Source organism: Tursiops truncatus, chromosome 7, assembly GCF_011762595.2.
Source record: "Tursiops truncatus isolate mTurTru1 chromosome 7, mTurTru1.mat.Y, whole genome shotgun sequence".
Lineage (NCBI taxonomy): Eukaryota > Metazoa > Chordata > Mammalia > Artiodactyla > Delphinidae > Tursiops > Tursiops truncatus.
This window is the reverse complement of record NC_047040.1, coordinates 86551284-86578228: the sequence shown is the minus strand read 5'-3', so window position 1 is coordinate 86578228 and position 26945 is coordinate 86551284. Positions and strand designations below refer to the sequence as shown.

At 36.1% G+C, this 26945-nt stretch overlaps 1 protein-coding gene across 3 annotated transcripts in view; it reads left to right on the top strand.

Moving 5' to 3' along the window:
- The window catches only part of ARHGAP15 (Rho GTPase activating protein 15), a 621340-nt gene that overhangs the window by 98827 nt on the left and 495568 nt on the right, over positions 1-26945 (top strand). For all 3 annotated transcript variants that reach the window (XM_019925524.3, XM_019925523.2, XM_073807741.1), the window contains exon 5: positions 11666-11753. In XM_019925524.3, coding sequence (XP_019781083.2) covers positions 11666-11753 — 88 coding nt within the window. The remainder of the gene's footprint in view (positions 1-11665; positions 11754-26945) is intronic.

The window sequence follows — 26945 nt, the reverse complement described above, 5'->3', positions numbered from 1 at the left end:
GGATTGCTTGGTGGTAAGGTACACACGGTTATAAATGATTTGGGTGCTACATGCCAAACTTTCTCCAGAATGAATGCATCGGTTCACACTCTCTCCACAATGCAGAAGGGATCGCCTCGCTCCATGATCTCATCAGCATGCAGCATTATCAAACTTTCAGTTTTGCAAGTTGATGGCTATAGGACATTACTTTATTGTTGCATTTATTTTTATTCTTCTGACTTGTGTTTCAGTTAAGCATCATGTCACCTATTTAGAGTCAGTCAGGCTCTGCATTCCAAGAATCGCCTGTGCATAAACTCTGACTACCTTCTACTGAGTTTCTCCTTTTTTTTTTTTTGAGAGAACTCCTGATGTGCACCAGGTAGTAATACATTGTCAACTTTAGGCTTGGCAGATATCTCCTCCAAGTCTCCCACTATCTATTTACCTTGCTGATGAAAGTCCTTAGTGACCAGATATTTTTAAATTTGATCCATATTGTTCCATAATTTCATTCTTTATTGTTTGTGGGATTTGCTTTCTTTTTTGAATTTTTTAAAAAATTTTAATTGAAGTATGGTTGATTTATGATATCATGCAAGTTTCAGGTTTACAGCACAACGATTCAGTTCTATATATATACATATATATATATATATATATATATATATATATATATATTCTTGTTCAGATTCTTTTCCCTTATAGGTTATTACATAATATTGAGTATAGTTTCCTGTGCTATACAGTAGGTTCTTGTTGGTTATCTATTTTATACACAGTAGTGTATAAAATCCCAGTCTCATAATTCATCCCTCCCATCCATCCCCCTTTCCCCTTTGGTAACCATAAGTTTGTTTTCTGTATCTGTGAGTCTCTTTCTGTTTTGGAAATAAGTTCATTTGTGTCTTTTTGTTTTCTTTTCTTTTTTTAGATTCCACATATAAGCGATATCACATGATATTTGTCTTTCTCTGTCTGGCTTACTTCACTTGGTATGACAATCTCTCAGTCCACCCATTTGCAACAGCAGCAAATGGCATTATTTCATTCATTTTTATGGCTGAGTAATATTCCACTGTGTGTGTGTGTGTGTATGTATTTATGTATGTATGTATATATGTATATGTATATGTAGGGGTGTGTGTGTGTATAGATATACATATATATGTATATATATACACCACATGTTCTTTATACATTCATCTGTTGATGGACATTTACGTTGCTTTCTTGTCTTGGCTTTTGTAAATAGTGCTGCAGTGAACATTGGGGTGCAGGTATCTTTTCAAATTATGGTTTTCTCTGGGTATATGCCCAGGGGTGAGATTTCAGGATCATATGGTAGCTCTATTTTTAGTTGTTTTAAGGATTGCTTTAGTTTTTATTATAAACACATTACAGATTGAAAATTGTAGTATATATAGTCAGCATGTTTAATAACATATAATACACCACAATGTTGATGGGACTGTAATACACCAAGCCATTTCTACATTCCTCTTTTATTAGATTTTTAAGTTGATTCCAGTTTTATACTAAAATAGTTATAAATGCAGTAAACCTACTATTGCTTGTCAATTTTTCTTTTATATCTTCTTAAGAGAATTTCTAAGCCTAGATGACTTAATTAAATCACAAGACCATTTTTAAATGACTGTTATGTATTGACATACTGCTTGCCCAAGGAGTCTGTATGTTTTTTGTAACTAGTAACAAAATGGTCAGTTTAATCATAACTTTGAAAAACTGTGTAGTTTTTATACCATTGGAAATTGAGTAACTATTAAATAGTATACCATAGTTGCTATAATTTGTATTTCTTATGTAAAATTTCTTTCCATAGCCTTTTCCCCATTTATCAGGGGACTTTATATCTTTTTATAAATTATAATCAGTTACTGCAATAGTAACAGATGCTTATTCTGTCAAGTACTTGGATAATTGCTTTACTAGTAATTCTGAAATAATACTCTAAAATAGGCTATATTACCGCTTTCAATCTTACAAATGGAGAAACTTGGTCACTTGTATCAACCTCTCCTTCTCTCAATCTTATTGCATGTATAGTTGGTATCAGATTTTTAGCCCTGTCCTCTGTTTAAAGTAGGTTGGATTTTTCCCTCTTGCTAGAAGATGTTTGAGGCCAGGAAGCAAAAATTGTTCGTTTATTTCATACCATCAACAGTACAAAGGGGCTTCCCTGGTGGCGCAATGGTTGAGAGAGTCTGCCTGCCGATGCAGGGGACACAGGTTCGTGCCCCGGTCCGGGAAGATCCCACATGCCGCGGAGCGGCTGGGCCTGTGAGCCATGGCCGCTGAGGCTGCTCGTCTGGAGCCTGTGCTCCGCGACGGGAGAGGCCACAACAGTGAGAGGCCTGCGTACAGCAAAAAAAAAAAAAAAAAAAAAAAAACAGTACAAAGGGCTTCAATTGTCACTTAATACTATTTTATTAATCTCAAAGTTTTCTACTCATAAATACATGACAGGTCATCCACATTATATCTTGTGTTCTTATTTTTCTTTCTTTCCCTCCTCCTGTTCCTTTTTCTTTAGCTTCCTTTCCTCTTTCATATATTTTTTCTTTCTAAGACAAGTTTGACCTATCTCTGAATACAACAAGAGTGGGTGGAAGGAAGGAGAACTCCTTGGCTGTATCTTACATTTGTAAAGGGACATAAATTTAACTTTATTTTGAAATGAAGTTCTAGAAATCTCCCCAAACAGACAGACGGGGTTGAAAGCCGAAGACATTCAGCATTCAACTTTAGTTTTTCTTTGTGAACATTGAAAGTATGCTTTTTCTGATAAAGTTTAGAAATTCCTGCATTTTGGTACATCTATCCCCAAAAGCTAAGTAGCCCAGGTTTCTCTGAAGCTCTCGGAGACCTTAGCAAAGAGCTGTTTTCAATTCTTTAATTGAAAACAACTTTAATTTATGAAAGCCCCCGACAGCATGTAAGCTATTTCCGTACCCTTATCTCTCCCTCTATACCTTTCAAGCCTGCCCCTTCGTCATCTCATTTGTGGCTCTGTACATCTTATCATGGCTTTTCACTCTGCTCTGCTTTTCAGAGGGACCTGGGAAGAAGTACTTGAGGGTGAAAATATGGACAGAGAGGTATTTGGGAAGAAATCGAGTAAAGGTAGTGCAGCGTTATGTCTACTAGTGTGTATTTTCATCCTAGAGCCCATGGCTGTTAGACCTTAGTTTTTATTTGTTTTTTCTTCTTTTTAAACAATTGTTTCTCAGAATAGACTCTGTAGAACATGATACCAAAGTACCCTCCTAATGTAAACTTTTTTTTTTTTTTAGCATTTTCTGCTCAAGATCCCAATAACTTCTTCCAGGCTTCATCTGTCTTTCTCTCTTTTTAATGTTCCATAATGAGGACTGGAGGGAAGGTTTGGAGAGTATGGAATACTGAAGTTAATTTGTAAAAGGTTGCTTGAGTTTCATGATTTCCAACACATGCTCTGTTATAATTTCCAACTTCTAGTAACCCTTCGAATATATAAAGCTTTTACATTTCTTGCAATAGTGGCAGAGATGTATATATTTATACATCAGTGTCTCTTTGACCCTTTTTTTAAAGCAGAGGCAAATTACAAGAAGCTTAAGAGAGAAGCAATAAGTTCTTCACCTACCAGTTTGAGAACTAGTCAGAACACTTAAACAGTGTCCAAGTGATTTTTCAGTAAATCAGTCAAGGACACTAGAGTAAATCACATTCACCCCCACCAGAGGTACAGAATCAAGTCAAATCCAGTCAGATAACAGAGGCAGGTGGCCCAGAGTGAGTCTGAAATTTACAAAGTAACCTCACATATATTTTCCTCTGACTTTTTCGTTTGTCACCGTGTCATTACCAAAGGAGGCATAGGAGAGGTGAATGTAAGTTATAAGGCTTTGATGTTAGAGCAGATGAATACGTTAAACCTGAGTTCAAGCTAACAGATTCTTATTACGATAACGAATATCTTAAGGGCCATTTTCCATCAAGCGTTCTTCAGATAAGCTGTTACCAAGCTGCTGTTATTATGTGCTGCCATCCGGTGTCCGTTTTGTAGAATGCAGAGTTTTTGGTCAAGCTGATGCCTGTGTTGAGTTTTCTTTGGTTTGGGGGTTGTTTTGTTTTGCTTTGTTTTTACTTTCTACCTTTACAACTCAGGATTTGTTTTAGGGAAGCTCTCTGAAGTGTCTCACTTGGAGAAGTTGTCCCACCAATTTCATTAATTGTAACTAATTGTCCTTATTAGAATTTAGTTCTTCCTCCTTCCTAATTACATTAAGGATCTTTTTCCCCCTTAGATGTGATGTCTTGTGACAAAAAAAATTAAAATAAATAGCCTGCATTTATTGTCCCAGGATATATTTCCTGTACTGAATCACTAGTGTCAATATCAATCCCTTACCTAATTGTTACTTGTAAATTCATGCGGAGACTCTCTCACCTATTCCTGGGACCTCTGACTTACTGAAGTTGGACATTTCCTGACCTATGTATCTTGTTTAGCCCTCAAGTCTGTCCAACAGCTTGGTGTTTATCTCTCTGTGTGGAAAAATAAAAAAGAACTCCCCCAAAGTTAAGATGATGAAGTGTTGATGCATTAATTGGCTCCCATCAATGGATGAAGTTACTTGCTGGCCATCTTGGGAAGGTAGAGATGAAAGGGCTTCCAGGTCAGCATTGCAGAACAGCCCAGGTCAGGCTAAGAAGTGCCCTTGTTCCAAGGAGAAAGATGTTCAAGTAACTCTTTGACAGCACTTGGGTGTCTTCCTCTCTCAGAGTCTATCATGAGGCTCTGCATAGACGTGCCCAATATGACTAAGGGAGAATTGCATGCCACCTGCTCTAGAGACAACTGATACGGCAGAATGAGCATGGCCTTCTAAGTCCAGAAGACTTGGTCTGAATCCCATATTTATGACTTTGATGCCCTTGGGTAGGATGCAACCTCACTAAGCCTCAATTTTTTTATCTGAATGTGGAGGATTTGTTTCTGTGTTTACTGCCTGTCTTCTCTGAGTTAGACATAAATGCCTTGAGGTCTCTGCTATTTGCCTTTATATATTCAGTCCTTGGAATTGTATCTGTCCTGTGGTAGATGCTCAGTAGATACTTGTGACTGTTTTGGGGATTAAATTACTTGACACAAAATGCCAGGTGCCATACCTAGCACAGAGTGAGAACCAATACATGCATAATAGCTTATCTTATTGAAACACATCTGAGAAGTCAGGAAGCCCTCTAGAGAAAGCTCAGGTATTGCCACTAGAATTATAAATTAGAAAAAGATATACTAAACCAGGAATGTTAGATACTTTTAAAACAGTGCTATGAAAGACTTATCAAAACACTTGGGAACTAAGGAATAAATAAGGGAAATGCAAGAAGTAGGTGCTTTTGTAGTCCTTGTTAGTAAATAACAACAAACAGGGCAGGAGTAATCTAGATGTGTGACCCTCCTGAAATTTGAGAACCCATATATTCTTTTACTCAAAAACCTTTGATAAGCACTCACTAAATGTCAGATATTGTGCCGAGGAGCGGAAAAGCTCCAGGAGGTCATGGTGTTCCCCTCTTTGGGGGTACTAGGAAAGTAGAGGGACTTCCTTTCCATTCTGAAAATCGCTTCATCCTCAAAAGGGCTATTTTTAAAGTCCTGCCTAAGCCCTCTAAACTTGAAGGAGTTACTCGCTCTCTGAGTTGAATCTCAATACACCGAAAAACTGTCACCTATAAGGATTTGGTTGCATACAGAAAGCATTAAAGGTACAAGTCAAGGCAAAACCTTGCCAGTTGATCCTATTCATACTCCCTCCAGAGCTGACAGTGCCATCAAAAGGCTTGCTGTGTTAGAGTAACTGGTGAGAAAGCTTTTCTGCTGATATCCTGAGAATTACAAGCAGCACAATGGGCCAAACACATCAAATGGGGAATGGACTTGAAAGATACTGTGAAGAAAATAGCCAAGTCTCTAGACTACTTCATTCAGAGAGGAAGGTTCTGACCTAAGTCATAGGTTAAAAGATATTCCCATTAGGTGAATTCTTAGCCACTCCTAGACTAGAGGCTTTTGAAACACTTTCTGGTTTTAGACTCCCTACTGAGTGCAGGTGAGTCTACTCATCACAAACCAGAATAATCCCCTAGCAGGAAAGAGAAAGAGGTGGTGTCATGGTTAGAAGCACATCCCTGCTTCCGGCTTCTTATGAGGAATTGAAAGACTCATCATGTGACTCCTTTAAATCAGCTCAATTCCCAAGAGAAAAATAGAGCTTGAGAGTGGTGGGCCTTTGACCAATCCTTCTAATTAACATTAGGTAAAACAGTTAATTTGACAGTCCAGATGGCTTATACCTTGTCACAGGCTCTGCACTCTAGCTTTTATAATTTGAGACTTAGGACCCAAACTATGGTGAAATCTGACATTGACAATCTCCTTAACCAAGAAAACAGTATATTGCTCGTTTGGTTCCAGAACACCTCAATAAAGAAATTAAGGCAACAAAGAGAGTCACATGATTTTTTTTGGTTTCCCCTTGCATATAAATTTATGTTTACACTCTACCGTAGTCTATGAAATGTGCGATAACATTATGTCTAAAAAACAATGTACATACCTTAATTCAAAAATACTGTATTGCTAAAACATGCTAACCATCATCTGAGCCTTCAGTGAGTCATAATCTTTTTGCTGGTGAAGCGTCTTGCCTTGATGTTGATGACTGCCGACTCCTCAGGGTGGTGAATACTACAGGTTGGGGTGGCTGGGCAGTTTTTGAAAATAAGAAAATAATAAAGTTTACCTCATCAATTGACTCTTTCTTTCACAAACGATTTCTCTGTAGCGTGCAGTGCTGTTTGAAAGCAATTTACTCACAGTAGAACTTCTTTCAAATTGGAGTCAGTCCTCTCAAACCCTGCCCCTGCTCTATCAACTAAATTTATGTAATATTCAAAATCCTTTGGTATCATTTCAACAGTCTTCACAGCAACTTCACCAGAAATAGATTCCATCAGAAGAAACCACTTTCTTTGCTCATCCATAAGAAGCAATTCTTCATTCTTTAAAGTTTTATCATGAGATTGTGGCAATTTAGTCACATCCTCAGGCTCCACTTCTAATTCTAGCCCTCTTGCTATCTCCATCACTTCTGCAGTCACTTCCTCCACTGATGCATTGAACCCCTCAAAGTCAATCATGAGGGTTGGAATCAACTAATTCAGACTCCCGTTAATGTTGATGTTTTGACCTCTTCCCATGAATCAGGAATGTTCTTAATGGCATCAAAAATATTGAATACTTTCCAAAAGGTTTTCAATTTACTTTTCCCATACCCATCAGACGAATCATGACGTATAGCAGCTATAATGTATTTCTTACATGATAGAACTCCTTGATCCATGGGCTGCAGAATGGATGTTATGTTAGTAGGCATAAAAACAACATTAATTTCATTGTATATCTTCATCAGAGCTCTTGAGTAACCAGGTAATTTGTCAATGAACACTAATATTTTGAAAGGAATCTTTTTTTCTGAGCAGCAAGTCTCAAAAGTGGACTTAAAGTATTCAATAAACCATGTTGCCAAGAGATGTGCTTTCACCCAGGCTTTGTCATCCCATTTATAGAGCACAGGCAGAGTAGATTTAGCGTAATTCTTAAGGATCCTAGGACTTTCAGAATGGTAAAGGAGCTTTGGCTTCAACTTAAAGTCACCAACTGCATTAACCCCTAACAAGACAGTCTGTCTGTGCTTTGAGGCTTTTGAAGTTGGGCATTGACTTCTCTTCTCTAGCTATGAAAGTCCTAGATGGCATCTTCTTCCAATAGAAGACTATTTTGTCTACATGGAAAATCTCTTGTTTAGTTGTAGTCACCTTCATTAATTATCTTAGCTAGAGCTTCTGGACAACTTGCTGCAGCTTCTACATCAGCATTTGCTGCTTCACCTTGTACTTTGATGTTACTGAGACAGCTTCTTTCCTTAAACCTCATGAACCAACCTCTGCTTGCTTCAGACTTTTCCTCTGCATCTTCCTCATCTCTCTCAGCCTTCACAGAATTGAAGAGCGTTAAAATCTTGCTCTGGATTAGGCTTTGGCTTAAGGGAATGTTGCGTCTGGTTTGATTTCTATCCAAACCACTAAAACTTTCTCCATATCAGCATTAAGACTGTTTTGCTTTTCTATCATTCATGTGTTCACTGGAGTAGCACTTTTAATTTCCTTCGAGAACTTTTCCTTTGCATTCACTTGGCTAACTGCTTGGCACAAGAGGCTTAGCTGTCAGCCTGTTTTGGTTTTTGACCTGCCTTCCTCGCTAAACTTAATCATGACTAGCTTTCAATTTAAAGTGAGAGAGATGCAACTCTTCCTTTCACTTGAACACCTAGAGGCCATTGTAGAGCTACTAATTGGCCTAATTTCAATATTGCTCTGTCTCAGGGAATAGGGAGGCCTGAGGAGAGGAAGAGAGATGGGGAAAGGCCAGTCGGTGGAGCAGTCAGAACACACATAACACTTATGGATTAAGTTAGCTGTCTTATATGGGCATGGTTCACGGTGCCCCAAAACAATTACAATAGTGACATCAAGATCACTGATCACAGATCACCATAACAAATATAATAATAATGTAAAAGTTTTAAATACTGCGAGAATTACCAATATGTGACACCGAGACATGAAGTGAACAAACACTGTTGGAAAAATTGCGCCAGTAGACTTGAAGGCAAGGTTCAGTTTGTAAAAAAACACAATATCTGTGAAGCACAATAAAATGATGTATGCCTATACTCTTTAATCTTTAAAAAGAAACCCACAACATAAATTAGTGAACAGATTTTAGGCTTCAGAATCGGAGAAACTGAGTTTGACTCTAAGTGTATGGCCTTAAGTAAGTTACCTAAACACTCTGAACTTTGTTTTCCATATTAGTAAATGGACAGATTAGTACCTTCATCTTTTTTGCGAAGCTAAATCTCCAGTAGACAAGCAAACTTATACTAGGTACTCAAAATAATTTATGCTAATTATTATTTTAAAAGAGATCATGAAAAACTGAATTAAAAATGGAGCCTCTAAAACATTGAAAAACAGCATTCTATTTTTCTTTTTGAAATGAAATTATCTTAAATTGGAAAAATCTTCACTTGTATTCATAAAGACATTGTTTGTAGTTTATAAGATCAAAAAGAAATTTACTGTATGTAAAGTGCCAGAACAATTCATATTACTAAGGTTCCAATACCTGCAGTTCTTACCCTATTCAGCTTGTTCATCAGATTCACCTAAGAGGGAATATTTCACAGCAGTTCAAAGTTCTAACTGTGAACCATGAGGTAATCGAATTTCATGCAACTTCAGTTCTAACCAGTTCCAGTTCCAAGTTTAAGAAAGGGAAGAGTAATGCCAACACATTCTATAAACGATCAACATCTGAAAAAGATCAAATCAGAACCATTTACTCAGGGCTTGCTATAGACAGGAAGCAAATAAGGTATAGAGTATCTCTTGCCAGGAGATGAAAAATATAGTGGGAAATACAACAGGCAGGTTAAATATAGGTTCCCTCATGCCTGGGGGTGTCCCATTCTCCTTGGTTACATATGGTCAAAGTAAGGGGTGGAGATAAAAAAGATGCCCAGTCTAGAACAGCAGTCCCACCAATGTTTACTCTATCTTGGGCCATCTAATATTATGACCTGCATAAGAAGAAGGCTACAGGTGTTGCAATTCATCTTGCTGCTACTGTTACCTAAAACGAGAAATGGGAACTAAGGCAAGGGAAGAAAAAGGTCTATGTGGTTTTCATTTTTCCTCCATCTTTTTCATCATTTGATTGAAAGAGTGACTATTTGAAGACAAGTGGGTCCAAGAACATAGTGTTCATATTTGCATGGTGGAAAATACACATTGTGTTTGTTTTGTTTCTGTTTATCCAGTTTTTTTTCTTTTTAACACAGTGATGTATCATTAGGAAAGCTTCAGGCATGTAAGAGCAGCCTAATCTTGTAAATATTAACTTTACTGAATCACAGCTGTCCTTTAAATCAAGCCCCTAGAGACTGTGAGGCAAGTGGAACTAAATTACACAAAGATCTCAAATGGTCATTTAAAATGTATCTTTGTGTAGTTTTCTATGGATCAGAGTAGTCTTTTTGTAAACTTTTTTAAAAAATCACTTTTGTAAAACGAATTCAGCTATTCTGAACTGAGTGTTAAACCAAAGCAAACTGCAGCAATATGATGTAATAGAAACTTATGTATACTAATCTCCTTAATCTTTTACCATCTAAAACATTTGTCTTTCTTTATGACACAAATATATACACATCTGCGTATTGAAGTAATACATGTTCAATGAAAAGGAAAATCAAAAGCTATGGTTTCACTCTCTGATTTAACTATTGTTATATCCAGCTTTTTATTTTTTACCCACATGCCTAAGTTTAATCATTGACTCAACAAATACATATTTATTGCCTACTCTGTCCAAGGCACTGTTGCTTGTCACTGGGGGTATCTCTGTAAGGATGAAATGTTTTCTGTCGATTTGGAGCTTTTTATTTAATGGGGGAGAGAGAGAAGTGAAATTTACAAAAAAAATTTTTTTAATTTATCCTAAGTTCTATGTGAGGAAGTCATGGAAGACATATTTGAGGACATAATATTTGAACTTCGATGAATGGGAATTGATAATCAGAAGGGGCTGGGATGGGTGAGGACAATCATAGGTAAATAGCACAGCATGGTCTTATGAACTACATATTATATTATGGTCTGCATTAAAATCTTCCCACATCAGGATTCTGCTAAGCACAGGGTTCATTAGTCCGTTGTATGACTCCATTATATGCAATTTACATAACCTATCTCATTTTTTGATATTTTAGATGCAGAATTAAGAAATGGTGCATTTCCTTCTTATGTACAGAGCCTTAACTTATGAGATGATTTCTTTAGGATAAATTTAACTTCATAGTAATGGGCTTGTTCAATCAAAAGATATACACATTTAAAAATATTTTTTAAAAAACATATTGCCAAATTCACTCCTGAAAAGTTGTTTCCACTCCCACCAAAACTGTATGGGAGAATCCATTTCTCCATACTCTCAGTAAACCTTGGTATTATTCCTTCTAATTTTTGCCAATTTGATTGGCAAAAAAGTAAAAAGCATTTGACTCCCTTTATTTGCATTGAGTTTCAACATTGAAAAATATTGTGAACTAGGCAGGCAAATTAGCTGATTAGTTTTGCAGACTCTGATGTATACTAAACCAATGAAGAGATATAACGATGAAGGACAAGGTTCTGATTTCTATTTTTACTTTGCTGTTTTTGGTTTGCTGCAGAAACATAGACTTTTTATGGAGTGGAAGACATGGATACACGAGGTTGGATTTTTGATAGCTGAAAAAGATTTGGGGAAGATCTACAAATGATGAAACTTTTACTATAAATGCCATGATATATAAAAATTACAGAATATTTTTATTATTTTTTTAATCTAAATTCCATACCACCTGTAGATTTTAATAAAGAAAAGATTATTAGGAATTCTGGTTAAAAATAAAGTTAGTCTCTACTTATTCCAAATGTTGCTCATACAATACCTGTGAATGATTTCTTCAAGTGATAGTGCTTTTTTGCTTTTTTCTCTCCTAAGGAAAAACTGGTCTACTTCCTGGATTGTTCTTTCTAGTCGAAAAATTGAATTTTACAAAGAATCCAAGCAGCAGGCTCTGTCTAATATGGTGGGTAGTTCTCTGTTTCTACTATTATCATGTTTACAGAAATATCGTTGAATTAAAAGTTTGGTTTCAACAGAAATCACACTAAAGCCTCCAAGCTATCAACATCTGAAAGCAGATGGAGGAAAATGACTCAATAAACTTTTAATCAGATGAAGGGAAAATAGAACTTAGTGTTTGTTTTATTAAGTGGTGCATTTGGAGAATAATCACAAAATGAGATGAATGGCAAGCAGCTCTCTAGTAATGGGAAGGTAACACTTTAAATTAAGGTGCCATTTATAAATGCTTTATTCTTATTTATGAAATGATCACTAAATGCAGCTACTTTCTCAAATAATGTAGTATAAAGTATGTTATAAAATGCATTAGTAATAAATACTTAACGGATGAGACTATGGAAAGCTGTTTTAAAGAATATTATAAGGCATAAATCGTATTAAACCATGTATGTGCATCTTTAATACATGAATTTAAGTTGTTATCTAGCATGCTATAAAGTGCTTCACACATTAATAAATAATAATAAACTGTTTATAAATGATACCTTAATATAGGGTGTTACCAATGAGGAAACACTCTAAGTTAACAGTGATTTTTTATCTTAGTCTAACTGTGACATTCACTGCATCCAGCTAACCTTTCTGAACAGTTCTATGACTCCATCTAATGGAACTAATACAATTTCTGTATCCAATAGTTATTACAAAGTGAAATTTGTAGGGCTTCTTGATTTGTACCTGGAGGAGGGCCTCATATATGCCCACAGAGATTTGACAATGATAGTCGGAGCAATTCTGAGCTAGTTACTGGGGCAATTCAAGCTCAAAACCTTGCTGCCCGAACACCAGAGCTGCCACACGATGTTGGAGACAGTGGGCAAGCAGCATATCTGACAGCCTCCTGCGTAGGAAGGACTCTGGGCAGGAACCAACCTGCCATACCCCAACGGCCTGATGGGCAGCAGGGAAAAGGGGTCTCCTGGCAGGAATTAACCACAATGAACTAATTTGTATTTGGCAGGTAGTAAAACGATGGAAGATTCTTTGCTTTCCAGCCACTAGTCGTGTTTGCTATGTAATCCTCTTTAAATAGGAAATAGAAAATCATTTGCTAGGAGATTTTTTTTTTTTTTTAAAGGAGAAGATTTTAGTAAGAACAAAAGGTAGCATTTGGCTTGCTCCTGATAATTACAATAGCCTTTATCCCCAAGTAGCTTGCTGATTTTGGAGTCTCGGTGCAGTCCAATCTGTAAACTAATTATGAATAAATTAAAAATATATCTCAGTCCTTTGTATTTTTAATTTAAACTGCCTCAGAAATTTGTTTTAGGGTTTTGTTTTGTTTTTATTTTTTGGCTACAGTAATGTTGAGATAATCTTTTTAAGAAAAATAAGGTATCCCTAAAGGCTAGGTACAAAACAACTCCCATCCACCCACGGGTCCTTTGTCTTCCCTTTGAATGAATTCTAAAGGGGAAATCAGGAAGGGAGGAAAGTCACTTGCCTTGCTGAATTTGGCTGCTGAGAAGATGATCTTCATCCTGCTGGGTGAGAAGAATTCCGTTGGAGCAGAGTTTATGTGAATGTGCTGGGATAATGGGAGAGATTAGATTCCAAGTTAAAGCATTTGGTTTATTTTTATTTTATTATTTTAGTCTCCTCATACCAGGAGATAGTTATCAGGTGCTTAATTTCGTACAGGTGGAAGAAACTCCCCCTTACTGTAGGCAAACTTTGCAAGTCAGCTCACTAATTGCATGCCTCTAGTTCAAGCTTCAGAACTGTTGTAAATTGACGATAGATTTTACTTTTAGAGGAAATTTGTTAACCCCCTTTTTTTTTTTTTTTTTTTTTTTTTGGCAGTCCCTATTTATTACTTCTAGTCCCATTTTCAGTGCTCTTATGGTTTCTCCCAGACACTCATTGTCTTCAAAGCAAATTCTGGGCAGGAACTAACTGTGTTTTGTGGTAGTAGGGGAAAGAATTGCAGATTCCTGTTTGTACTGCATGGATTGTCTTGCTAGTCAAGTTCTTGGATTCATTTCTAACCAAATATTAAAGGCCTGGTGGGATAGCCCACATTTACCAATTCCAGTCTCAGAGAAATGATATGATGATTACCAGGCCTTGATGAAAGATACTGTGGTTTTATTTTGAAAGAGATTTATGCTCAAGTTTCTGAATTTCTCTTGTGCCCCCTTACACATGTCCTGGTATTACTGTTCATTGTACTTCTGGGAAAGTCTGTCCTTTTCTCCAAGGGGGTCTGTAGAAGCTGCCTAAGTGAGTGCAAAATGTGGCTTAAAAGACTAAATGGCATTTTAATCTGTACAGGAATGATCTTTGAATGTTAATGCAGTGGTGAGACAAAGCAGCAGAGTAGCTAGGAGAAGGGCTTTGAAGTTCAACCATAGGGAGCTTTATTCTAGTTTTGCCACTTAGGAGCTGACAAACTTATTCAACTGCTTTGAGCTTCAGAATCCTCATCTGTAAAGTGGAGATAGTAATATTTGCCAAGAGAATTAGTAAGGAATAAAATTAGTTAATAAAATAAAAATATGCATAGTAGCCATAAAATAATTATTATATTCTAATATACTCCATTAAAATATAAATATACTGTATTCTATAGTACATAATATAGGGTATAGTATAATTATAACTTATCATTATACTATCTTAGTTTTGCACTTGAATTGATTCACACGTGCGTAGAAGAAAAGGTATATTAATTCAAGGAATACCAGCGTGTACTGTCTCCAAAAAAAGAAATATGTATCCATAGGCAGCATAAAATATTGTGTCTGAGCACTGAATAATTCTGAAAATGAAGCCATTTCTCCATTTGGGGTTCTAGATGTAATATCCTGCTTATCCATATATATTTTCCTGGGACCCTCATCTTCCTTCATTGTCTCTTAACCTTACTGCTTTCACATTTAATACAGAATGTCACACGGTGTTGTGCCTGATCCCACATTCCATGTTTGACTATATTTCTTTCTCACTGAAATTCTGTCAGTTCATAACCAAGTCACATTTTTATCAAAAGCAGCCTCCCCCTGAAAAGAAACACAGTCACTTTGCTGGTGTGTGTAAATCAGAGATTCATAGGCTCTGGGTCCTCAGTGACCTATTCAAGGAAAAGGAGGACTGACCTATTCTGTTTTTCTTTTTTAATGACATTAAAGAGTAAAGTACTGCCTACTACTACTGTCACTTTCTAACAGAAAGGACATTGTATAATACCCCAATCCTAAATCTAGGTGGGATAAAACCTCAAAATTAAAGACAGTCTTTACCAAGAGAGGAAACCATCTCCCTCCTACGTCTACATACATTGTCTCTGTTTTGTTCACTTCACCTCAGACCAGAGAAAGTTTGGTCCAGACTGGCTGGCCCTCCTGTGAAAAGGAGCATTGGAAAACCACTGGTGTCCTTAGTTCCGGATTTTCTGGATTATAAAGGAAAGGACAGTGTTCTTATTCTGTATTCTGATTTGTAACTCACTTTAAAATTTTAAAATATTGTCACTGGAAAATAATGCAGAAACCATTTTTAGTAAAATGTATAAAACATGTATGTATATTTTAACAGTTATAATCAAACTTCTACATAACCACCACCCAGGGCAAGATGCACACCCTGCCAGCCCTCCAGAAGCCCCACCCCTGCCTATTGTCTGTATGTCATCACAGCCTCTTCCCTTGCCACAGACTTAGATGGCATTTTAGTCATTATTTTATCACCCTTTATTATTTTCCCACCTATATCTGTAGCCCTTAAAAATATAGTATACTTTGTCTGCTTTTGAATTTATAAAATGGAATCACAGCATGTGTTTCTTTTGTTTCTTGCTTCCTTCTCTAAATATCAATATGTCCTGCTTTTTCCTTCCTTTCATTTTGTTTTAATCATTTCATATTTTTCTTTACTGTTTTAGGAGTGATACACTTGGTGTTCTGTTAGTGACTTGCCTAGAATTATAACTTATTGAAGACTAAAGCTATTCAAATATTACTTTAGAATAGTTTTAATTCACTTATCACCTTCCCAATGTATATGCTATTTCTGTCTGTATTTTAATTCTTTTTTAACAGCACTAGACATTATTTATTCTCTTTTATAGAATCAATATTGATTTTTATTTGCCCAATATTTGCCATGTTCCTTGTTATTTATATATTCCTGTATCTTAGACCTTCCCTCTAGGATTATTTTTTCTTCTATTTGAAGTATATTCTGAGAAATTCCTGTAGTAAGGGTCTTGTCGTGACAATCTGTCTCAGCATCTGCTTGTTTCAAATGTCTCTATTTCTCCATCATTTTGGAAATATATATTCTCTCTGGATATAGAATTTTGAGTTGGCAGTAATACTCTTTTGGCACATCAAAGATATCATTCCACTGTTTTCTGTCATCCATTATTGTTATCAAGAAGTTACCTGTTAATCTAACCACTGTTCTTTGGTCCCTCATAATATTTTCTCATTACCTTTGTGTTTCCACTGTTTCACTGTGATGCATCCAGGTGTCAATATCTTTTTATTTTCCCTGCCTGGATTGTTGGGCCTCTTGAAATTGATTATAACTGTCATTAATGTATTTTACAAATTTCCAAGCTATTATCTTCTCAGATGTAGCTTCTTTTACATTTTCTCTCTTATTTTCTTCTAAGCCCCTAGTTAAACCTATGTTAAATTTTCTCACTCTACCCTCCACATGTTTTATATTCTTCTTTCTTTCTGTCTTTCTGAACTGCATTCCAAATAACTTATCTTGATTTATCTTCTAATTTAACTCAGTCTCCCTTTGTGATAAACATTATTTTTATTTCAATTATTATAATTTTTATTTCTAGAAGTTTGTTTCTTTTTTAAATTTACTATGTCATTTGTTGTAGGTTTTTTTCCTGAATGTTAAAGACTCTCTTTTATTTTGTGAAAATTAGAAGGCATAGTTTTTTTATATTCTGTGTCTTGTGATTCTAGCATCTGAAGTCTACATCAGGCTGTTTCTACTGGTTCTCACTCATGTTGCTTTGTTTCCTTGTGTGTCTGCTTATCTTTGACTGTGTGCTAATCATTGTTATTGAACTATCATGGGAGGTTCTCTGAGGCCTGGAATAAATGTGTCCTACTCCAGAGTGTTTTGTATTTTTCTAAATTGTCTGGGGGCACTTCCAGTGATTGATTAGATCAATTTAACAGTTTAAAATTTTTGAGTTATGTGTACATAAAAGGAGGGCTACAGCTGTGCTACACTTTATCAGGGACAGAATTATTTTTCACTCCTTCTTCTCTTAACATTGTTCATCTACAAAGGCGGTCTTCTTTATAATCCCTTGGGATTGGAGAAAGGGAACAAGTTGAATATTGGTTCTCCTTTATCCTTTTATAATGCCCTCAGGAAAGGTGCAGTTATTTTGATTTGATATTCTGCTTTTCTCTGTGGGTTCAGATTCTCACCTCCAAAAAATATTTACCCTGAATGTTCCCACTATCTTTTCAGCCTTTCAATTCTTTTAAGGTTAACTTTAAAAAGAAATATTTTATCCAGCGTTTTTCATTGTTTGCAGTGGGAGAGTTGATCCAAATAGCATAGTTTCTCATTACAATCTACCTCACTTTCATTTAAATATGCATTTGGTTAATCAAGTTAGTGCTATTTATATAAGCCTTGGTGGGAAAAGACTTCATAAGAATATGTATTGAAATCCTACAATGAACAGCTTGCTCGTTAGGGCTACATATAAGGCATAGAGATATAATCAAGATATAGTCTTTGCTTTATAGCATCTCTGCCAAAAAATAGGATGAGATGAAATAAGAAACATAGGAGAGTGTTTTTTTTGTTTTGTTTTTTTTGTTTTGTTTTTTTTTTAACATTTAAAGGAGGGACAGCTCACATCTGTGAAAGATTTGAATTAGGCCTTGAAGGATGGTTATAATTTCAATATGTGGAGATTTGTGGGCAGGGAAAATTCCAGTGGAGTAAAAAAATATGAACAATGGCATGAAACTGAAAATGGGCAAGGTCTGTGTGCTGAAAAGAGAAATGAATTTTTTAGTTCGGCTGGAAAATAGGATAAAAGAAAAGGATTGAGAAGAATGCCATGGGCTGAGATTTGCTACCAGGGGCAACTCTTTAATAAGGTGTGTCAGTATTCTCCAGACATCTTCACGCTAGAATAATCTCCCGTGGCTCTTCTTTTAACAACTACATGCTGAACAGCAGTATGACCCAGGTGTTGCTTGTCTTAAAAAGACCAGTACTATCACAGGAAAAAGGCAAGAGAGGAGATGATTCTTCTAACTTCAACTCATTTAGTCCAAGAGCAAAAACTTTTGCCTCAAAAGCAGCTACAGTATTATTTGATTCATCTAGTGGCAGAGAAGTCCTAAAGAAACAAAAGTTGTCAGTTTGAATTATCCTCTGAGGCCTTGAATCATACCCCTTGCATTTTTCAGGTACACTTACCTATTTCAGTACCAGCATAGTATTTCAATTGGCTCCAGCAATTCACTTGCAACTTTTCTCCTGTGTATGGGCTATACTTTGTGATTTTAGAGCATCTGCTTGTTATGGAGTAGACCTGGACTATAGCTATGGGATGTGGCAAATATGCACTCCTGGTTAAAAAAAACAAAATTGATGGATTGCCTCATGGGGAAGAAGCTGTGTAATTTAGAGAACCCATTCATTTATTGATTTATGAACTATTAACAGGTGTCACACAATGTGTTGTTAAACCTTAGAGATATCCAGATGAATAATACACGATCCCTGCTGTCAAGTTGCTTATAGTCCGGTAGGGGAAACAGAATCGTATGTAGTTTTATTATAATAGAACATGACTAACATGATAAAGGTATATAAGAAAACATGCTGGGGAACCATAGATTTAGCTGCAGGTAGCTCTTTCCCAAGGAAATTGTTGTTGCAAGTAATGGTCAACTTATGTATTTCTCCATTAGTTCATTCTGATATCACTTAGGGTCCTTGATATTAAGCCACTGTGCTAGGTATTAGGAAAGACACAAAAATGAAACAAACTCAGATCTTTCACTTGAGGGTCTAGAAACAAATAGAAAGCATGCCCATAAATCAGGTAATTGTAGTGAAAAAGTAGACATTGATAGTTACTCCAAAATGGCATGAACAGAGACATGGGTTAGTTTCATGGTAACTAAGAGGAGAGAGATATGGCTCCCAGCTGGAAAGGATTCTAAATATATCCATTAGAGGAAGTGACATTTGAAGAAGTTTTTGAAGGCTGAATAGGATTTCATTGCAGAAATGGGGGGGGGGGGGAATACACTTTACATGGAAAGAAGGGAGTAAGCAATGATAACATGTGGGAAATTAATTCCTTAATTTGTTTATTTTCCAGATATTATCAATTGCTTGCCTTGCTCCACATACTGTGCTAGTCATTGCTCTTAAAAATGTTTCTTGGTGGTTCCCTGAGTCCTAGGGTGTATATGCCCCAGTCCAGACTATTTTGTGTTTCTTCTGTAAGTTGTCTGGATGCACTGCCAGTGAGGGATTGCCTCAAAAAAAGTTGAGGAACATTGTTGTAGGACAGCAAACACTCTAACTTGGTTAGAAAGTCAGTGTGGAATCAGCTCATGAAAGACCTTGAACAGGATTGTGGGAGGAGATGATTTCTTTCTGTAGGCATTGTGGAGCCCTTTATAGTTTATACTGCATATGCTCAAATTAAGAGAGATTCAGAGTTTTCAGAGACAGTTTGGGGAGTTAAGATATATTTTTCCTACAGTTAAAAAAATGAAGGTAGGACTTGTTAAATTATCTGAAAAACCTATTCTAAAAATATATGGAAATAGATGAGAGTAATAACGCCTGTGCTCTTATTGACAAAGATAATAGCAAAACGGCTAAGTCTGTCATCATTATGGCCCCATGCATTTAGTAAATCACAGGGCATCTTCTTACTCAGAATGTATATTAATATTCTCCTATGACCTGATCTTTTAGCAGCATGGTCATTGCTAAAGAAGTCCTAGTGCAAAGAAAGCAGGCAGGGTAATTCTTCTAGGAAGAACTAAAAAATATGCAGTGCCCAAAACATGGGTGTATCAGCACATTAGTGAGCACCAGTAGCAACCTGGAGGTGTTTTCATGTGATTCCAGAATATATGTTCAGTGTGGTACCCCACTGAGATAAATGCATCATGCAAAGTCTATTTCTGATTAGGAAATTTCTTGTCTCCACAGCCACTAAAAATCAGACCAAGTGGACCTTACTTCCTTTTATATTTATCTCATGGTACTCAGAAAACTTAGTGTCACTTCTGACATAAATTCAAAAGTATTATAAACATTTTAGGGACTATTTCTCCCCTCAAACTGTATAGTTCTAAAGCCAGAATGTTTGATATGGAGGCTACATGTTGATTGTGTATGTAACTGGGATTTTGGGGGCTACTTTTATGTTTTTTACTTTACGTTGTACTAATACTTCTAATCAGAGGCAAACACTGGCAAATTTTACTTCTAATGACAGAAAACTCTTCCAAGGCATTTAATAAACTATTAACTTTTTTAGACCACTCATTCAGCCATAACCTTGAAAGCAAAAAGAGTAATATAAAAGACTTCATTAAAATAATTTGTTTACTTTTTCTTAATATTCTTTACTTCCAGTGCAAATAATGAGCACAAACATTAATTAAATAATGCAGTATATTTAATGTTCATTCACTGTAGCATGACTTTAAGAAAAAAATGGACTTATTTATGGGAGTTAAATGATGCGATTTAGCAAAAAAAGATGAAAATAGTTTCAATCAGCAAGCTATTCATGAATTATTGAGTAATCTGTATAAAATGAATGTGGAATGATTTTATCTTTGTAAAGTGAGTGTTCAAAAAGATCATAAAAATGGAGGTGCTCAAAAAGATCATAAAAATGGAGGTGCAAACAATAGATCTACCAACCTTAGCCTAACGAAGGCATTTTAAATTCTCACAATAATAGTGCTCTGGTGAAGTCAGCATGGTTAGCATTAGGGCAGGTTATTAGTACAGCCATAGATTGCACTATCATACGGTCTCAACATACATTTAAAAATTAAAAGAAAAAACAGTCCAAAACCTGGAGGATGACAGGTGGAGATCAAAGAAATAAAGGAAAAATGAATTCTAGTGTTTTATTAACACAAACTTTGTAAGGAAAAAAATGAAATCAAGTGATCGATATTAATATAAATGAAGCCATGTTCTCTGGTTATAATTTTCTCAAGATTTGGCCATTAACCACAATAAATTCTGTATCGTACATAATTTTTAATAACCACAAAAATCTATGAAATTGATAGGATGCCTTATAAATGGGTAATAGCTTACTGTCCAATAAACCTCACCTTAGGCTCTTTCAGAAAAGTATTTTAATTATGAAGCTTGACTCTCTGTGGTTTATCATTTTGGTCAATGTAATACATCTGATTTAGAGCTTACATTTCTCTAAGATAAAACGGACTTTTACTCCACGGTGCATTTTTAAATTTACTGAATATATGTATTTATTCTTCCTTTAAAAGTCACTACTAAATTGAAATGCTCTGGGAAGCAGTATACCATATTAGGTAGAAATAGGGGCTTCTAAGTCACACAACCTGGGTTAGGAATCCCAGGTTCACATTTTATTTGTTGCTACAATTCTTTGATGTCTCAGCTGCAGTATGGGGTTAATAAGAGTACCTACCTCATAGAGCTATTGTGAGATTGTGTGAGAAAATTGATGTAGCAAGCCTGACACACAGCAAAGATAATAAATATTAGTTATATTTATTATTGGTATTATTGGTATTATTATTACATGAAGCAGTTGAGTATAGTGGTTAAGAGAACAGACTTTGGAATCAGAATTGGATTCAAATGCACAAACTCACTTAATGACAGTATACGTCAAAATCCTTGTCTTAGTTTTCTTAACAATAATATCAAGATTTTTCAGGTAAAGAAACACTACCTGCTGTCCAAATACAATTCAAAATGTCTTCAGAACCTCATTTCTTACTCATACCATAAGCCAAAACAGATATTCCTGGTCAGCTTTCTGCTACATTGTGCTTCTCCCATCTTTTGGTTCTGTCATCCCCTAGTGGCAGATGAAGGAAACGTTAAGAGAGCATAGGAAAATCTGCATGCTCTTTAAAAGCTGTGAGCCCAGAGGTGTCTCACATTGTTCTTGTTCACATTCCAGTGATGAGAATGGGTAATGTGGCCACAGGTTGGTGTAAAGGGGGATAGAAAAAAATGGAGCCTTTGGCTGGTGAGCTATTGGGATGGCCAAAAAGTTCTTTTAGGTTTTCCTGTAACATCTTATGGAAAAACCAGAATGAACTTTTTGGCCAACCCAATACTTTCCAATGACAACTCTAGACTCCTGAAGAGAGAGCCCTGCACACATTTCAGTGGAGATCTATGCCTCCCTGACACAGGAGAGTAACATCAATTGTCTCAGTCCGGATTTCCTAGAAAACAAAGCCCAAATTAAGCATCCATGCTTTATTTGGGAGGCATGAGCCCAGGACACAGAGAGTGAAGTAAAAAGGAAGTGAGGCAGGAGATGATGCAAAATAGAAGAGAGGATGTGTTATCATGCTGGCTACTACTCTACAGTGAGCCTCAGAGACACAGAGAACCACTGGGCAGGTGCACCACTTGACTTGCAAAAAAGCTGCAAATAAACTGGAGAAAGCATGAAGCAGTCTGTAGGAGGAAGGGATGGAGGTAGGAGAAGGAATATATCGACCTGTTTCTTCCCATTTCTTGCTTCCTTTTGGTTAAAATTTATCACCCGGAGTATTTTCTCCCTGTATTATGTGGATCCTGGGCACACCCTTGGATGGCTATGCAGAAGGTCAGATCCTACACCCTGTAAAATAGTAGTTTATCCAAATCTGGATGTGGTAGGGATCTAAAAGCCAGTCTGAACCTTGGCAACCAGGAGGGCCTTGCATTCCAAGAAGGTGTCTGGTCATCCACAGGAAGTGGGACCATGTGAGCCCAAGCATCACTGGTCATCTACAGGGACAACTGAGGCAGACTGAAAGAATGAGGGTCTAAGGAGGGAATCTGAGGAGGTGCCTGAGGCATCAAAAATGTGCCCAGATTGCTCACATTGCAGAATTAAATAGTTTTTACATAGTGTAAATTTAAGGCAATGTAAGCATGCAACAAACATAGATTAAATAGAAGCTATTATATTTATTCTAGCAAGATTTTGATTCAGGAATAAATGCAATAAATTCTTAAAAAGGGGAGAATACTTTCTCCTCAACAAACAAACAAACACATAACATTCTAGTGCCCCAAATCACTAACAAGGCTTTGCTTTTCTGAAAATCTGGTTTGATTTGGTCTTGTAATATACTGAGAAATTTCACTGGAGAAACAATTTCAGTTATTATTAACACCATTTATATTCATATACATAAAACCCACATCTTAACAATCAAAGTATCCTCTTCTATGTTGACAGCGGCCATACTTTAGACATTAATAAGATCAGGTATCCATTCAGCACTCTTTCCTAAATCATTTTGCCCAAATGAGAATTTATAAGTGAGTTTTATCCTCCTCCATGACTGATTTTCCAGAATCAAAACCAGTTATGTGATAAAACTTAATTCCTCTAAACAGATTTTGTGTTTCATGTTTCAGACTGATAAGGACAATCTGAGTCTATATTCTGGAATAGCAATTAATCCAAAATAAAAAATGGTAGCTAATAAACTGTTTCATAAAATCTGAGCCTTGACTTTTTTCCAACCACATCTAGTAATAAGGGTATGAGAATGAGTGGCCCAGTGATTTGTTGCCCACACACATGGCCAATCTTCATCATGGAAAATGCCATCAAGCAAAAGAGCATCTGGCCTTTGATATTTTCTTAATATACATTAAAAGCCCCCAAATATCCCATAAAGAAAAATGGGAAACTTAATCCCAAAGGTTTAATCTAAGTCAGAGAAAAATATATTATGGAGAGACAACCCTGTCAGCTATTATTGAGAAATGGTAAAGATGGACTAAGAGAATAATAAAAATCAGAAGTGGACAAGACCTAAGATCAATTTTTAATGACTTCACATTTCTCCAACAAAGAGACTTTTATGTTTTGTCCAGAAGCAGTAACTTTTAAATAATTCTATTTAAATATTTAAAAATCATTTATATTTTAAGTTTACCCAGAATAGATATATGTCTATTCTTAGGCTTAAGTTTATATTTAGTCAATTTTTAAAAGTACATTTTTATAATGATGTACAATGTGATACATTGGCATCATGTAGTTCAGCAGACTTTTTCATGTGTTTTATAGCTGTAGAATCAGAAATACGTTTTCTATTAAAGGATTCTTTAATTTCAGATGGAATAAAATCTTGACTGTCTTCCAAGTAAATTCTACAACTTTTCTGAACTACTTATTCCAATATTTAACAACACTTAAACACTGATAATTTTCCCTTCTAATAAAGCCTAGTCCCTAAAGTTGTTCTTCAAGCCTAGGTCTTTCTGCTTTAACTTTGTAAAAATAAACAATTGATAAGGATCATTTTTATATAGTCCTTCATTTACTTATCTTAGTTTTCTTTTCTTGAGGCTAATATTTTTATTTGCTTGACTTTTACCAAAATCACTTTAGCTTTTTCTGGCATACTTTTAAATTCACCCCAAATCTCTATTATTTGCTTCAATTTTGCCATAAGATCAGTTCCTGTTAAAGGTCAGTATAAATGGGAATGTAGTGATTTTTATTTCCTAAATATTTCTCATTTTGTAAACTATAATTCTGAGCTGTATTCTTAATTTTATTAATTCATTTGAATGAATCTGGAAATTTTCTGTTGCAATTTTCCATCCAGTTCATAAATTCATTCAAAGGTTAACAAACTTCTGTTGAGTGCTTACTTTGGGCCACTTTGCTAAATTTGGGGAAAATGAAGACCGGTAAGACAAACCCAGCTTGTTCTCTGATTGTATAGCTGGGGGAAAGAAACACATCAAAAAGTAGTTGCAATGTGTGAATAACAAAACAAATTGTAAAAAAAAAAAAAAAAATGTTTTTCAGAGTAGGGGAAATGGTAAGAAGGAAAGAGTGACTGTGCCTGCAGAGGTGAAGGAGAGCCTCGTGGAAATTATTTTGGAGTTACATCATGAAAATGAGCAGGATTGGGGCAGATGGCAGGCAAAGAGAGTGGATGAAGAGAGAAATAACTGTGTTCCAGATGAAAAGGGTACATGCATACTCACTTCTCCAAAATATAGAGTTGTGAAAGCATGTAGCATTTTGGAAACTGCCTGGAATTCAGCATTGCTGATGTATAGAAAAAAGGAGGGGTGAATGGAACTGAGAAGGTGGTTGGGGGATGATGAAAAGAAGCCTGTATACTCTACTAAGGGATTTGTACATTATCTTGTGGATAACAAGTTTTCTAGGAGAAATATTGTGAGATTTGTATTTTAGGAAAAAAATTCAAAATGTGGAGAATGAATTGAAATGGTTTTTACTGAGTTCAGAGGAAATGGGAAGGAGAGAAATTCAGATGAGAGAAAATAAGAACTTAAAAGAGTTTGTGATCTCGTTCTGGAATTTGGGCTTTGTACCTTTTGGTTGTGGCTATTGATGGAAAGAGGAGAACTAAGAAAGTGAAGAGAGTGAAGGAGATAAATGATTAGCCAAGACAAGCAATAGAAAAAAGGGGACAAGTCTGAGAAGAAGATAGTGATTTCAAGGAGATGTCTGTGCTATATCCTAATGATAGTTAGAAAATAGAGTTTGGACACATAAGAGGGAGCTGGGGACCAGAGGAATCATGGGGAGTTAACATAAATAAGTGATGGATCAGGCCACAGGCAAAATCAAAACTCACAGGAATCATGTAAACTATGAGAAATAATGAAAGCCTAGAACCATAAACCAGGGATTACTAACATTTAAGAAGTTGGTTGAGGAAGAGAAGTCAGTGAGGGGAAAAAAAAAAAAAAAAAAAACAGAGAAGGAAAAGTATAAAAGTTGAAAGAATTTGGAGAGAAAATGTCTCCTTAGCTGAAGGACAGAGGGTTTAAGAAGGGCCAGCAGAATCTCATAGTACTACAGAGTTCAACCAGAATGTGGATGGGAGAGAAAGCATCAGACTGTTCCTGTTGACCTTAATGGTTAAGACGAATTAGATTAACCAAGGAAGGGGATAAAAGACTGCAGTGGGTTGAGGAGAGAATAGAACAGGAGCAGAGAATGTGACTGCAGGAAACTCTGAAGAATCCTGGTAATCATGAAAGGAAATAGGTGAGATTGAGAAAACGTGAAGTTGTGGCATTGGTGCTTGCTTTCTTCTATTTTTTATTTTTTTTATAATCACTTCAGTGTGATTATAGTCTAAAGGATATAATCTACTTTAGGGAAAACAAGGTATGAGATTGGATAGAATTAGGAACTATAGAGGAAAAACCTTGGGCTGAAGAAGGAGCATCTCTTACTCTGAGGCAAAACAAGACATGCCTTGTGAGTTCATGCAGTATATGGCACTGATAGGCCAGGTAATTTTGATGCTCATAGATGACACTGTCGTGCCCAGACATGGGAGTTCATTGGACAGGTGGACCAGAGTCACAGACCCAGGTCCAGAATTTTGGGAAACAGATGCAAAAGTGGGAAATGATGACACTTACAAGGAAGAAATAGAAAGTGTTAATTCTTACTTTGGGACCTGAAAAAGGCATTATGTGACCTAGCAGGAGGAAAGGATAGGTATGGAGGGGAGGCAGTGTATTGTGTTGTGATAAGGACTTGGGACTTGGAGTCAGATAAAAATGAATTCGTATCTCAGCTGAGGTCCTTATTAAGTGCATGAGCTTATGTAAGGCACTTAACCACTCCCTGCTTGAGTTTTCTTCACATGTCAGTTAAAGGCAATGGTATTAACTTCACAAATTTGTTGTAAGGAATAAATGAGAAGTTGATATAAAGCTTTCAGAGGGCAAGACATACAGAAATTTATTAAAGTTTCTGTTTGTTCATTTGCATTACACAGACTAACTATGAAAGAGGGAAGAATGGCGAATGTTCTAGCACCACAGCTCTATGATCTCTCTGAATTATGAGTAAGCCGTTTGGTGGGCTTGAAAAAGGTAAAGCTTTGGGAGAGAGGTACCATGA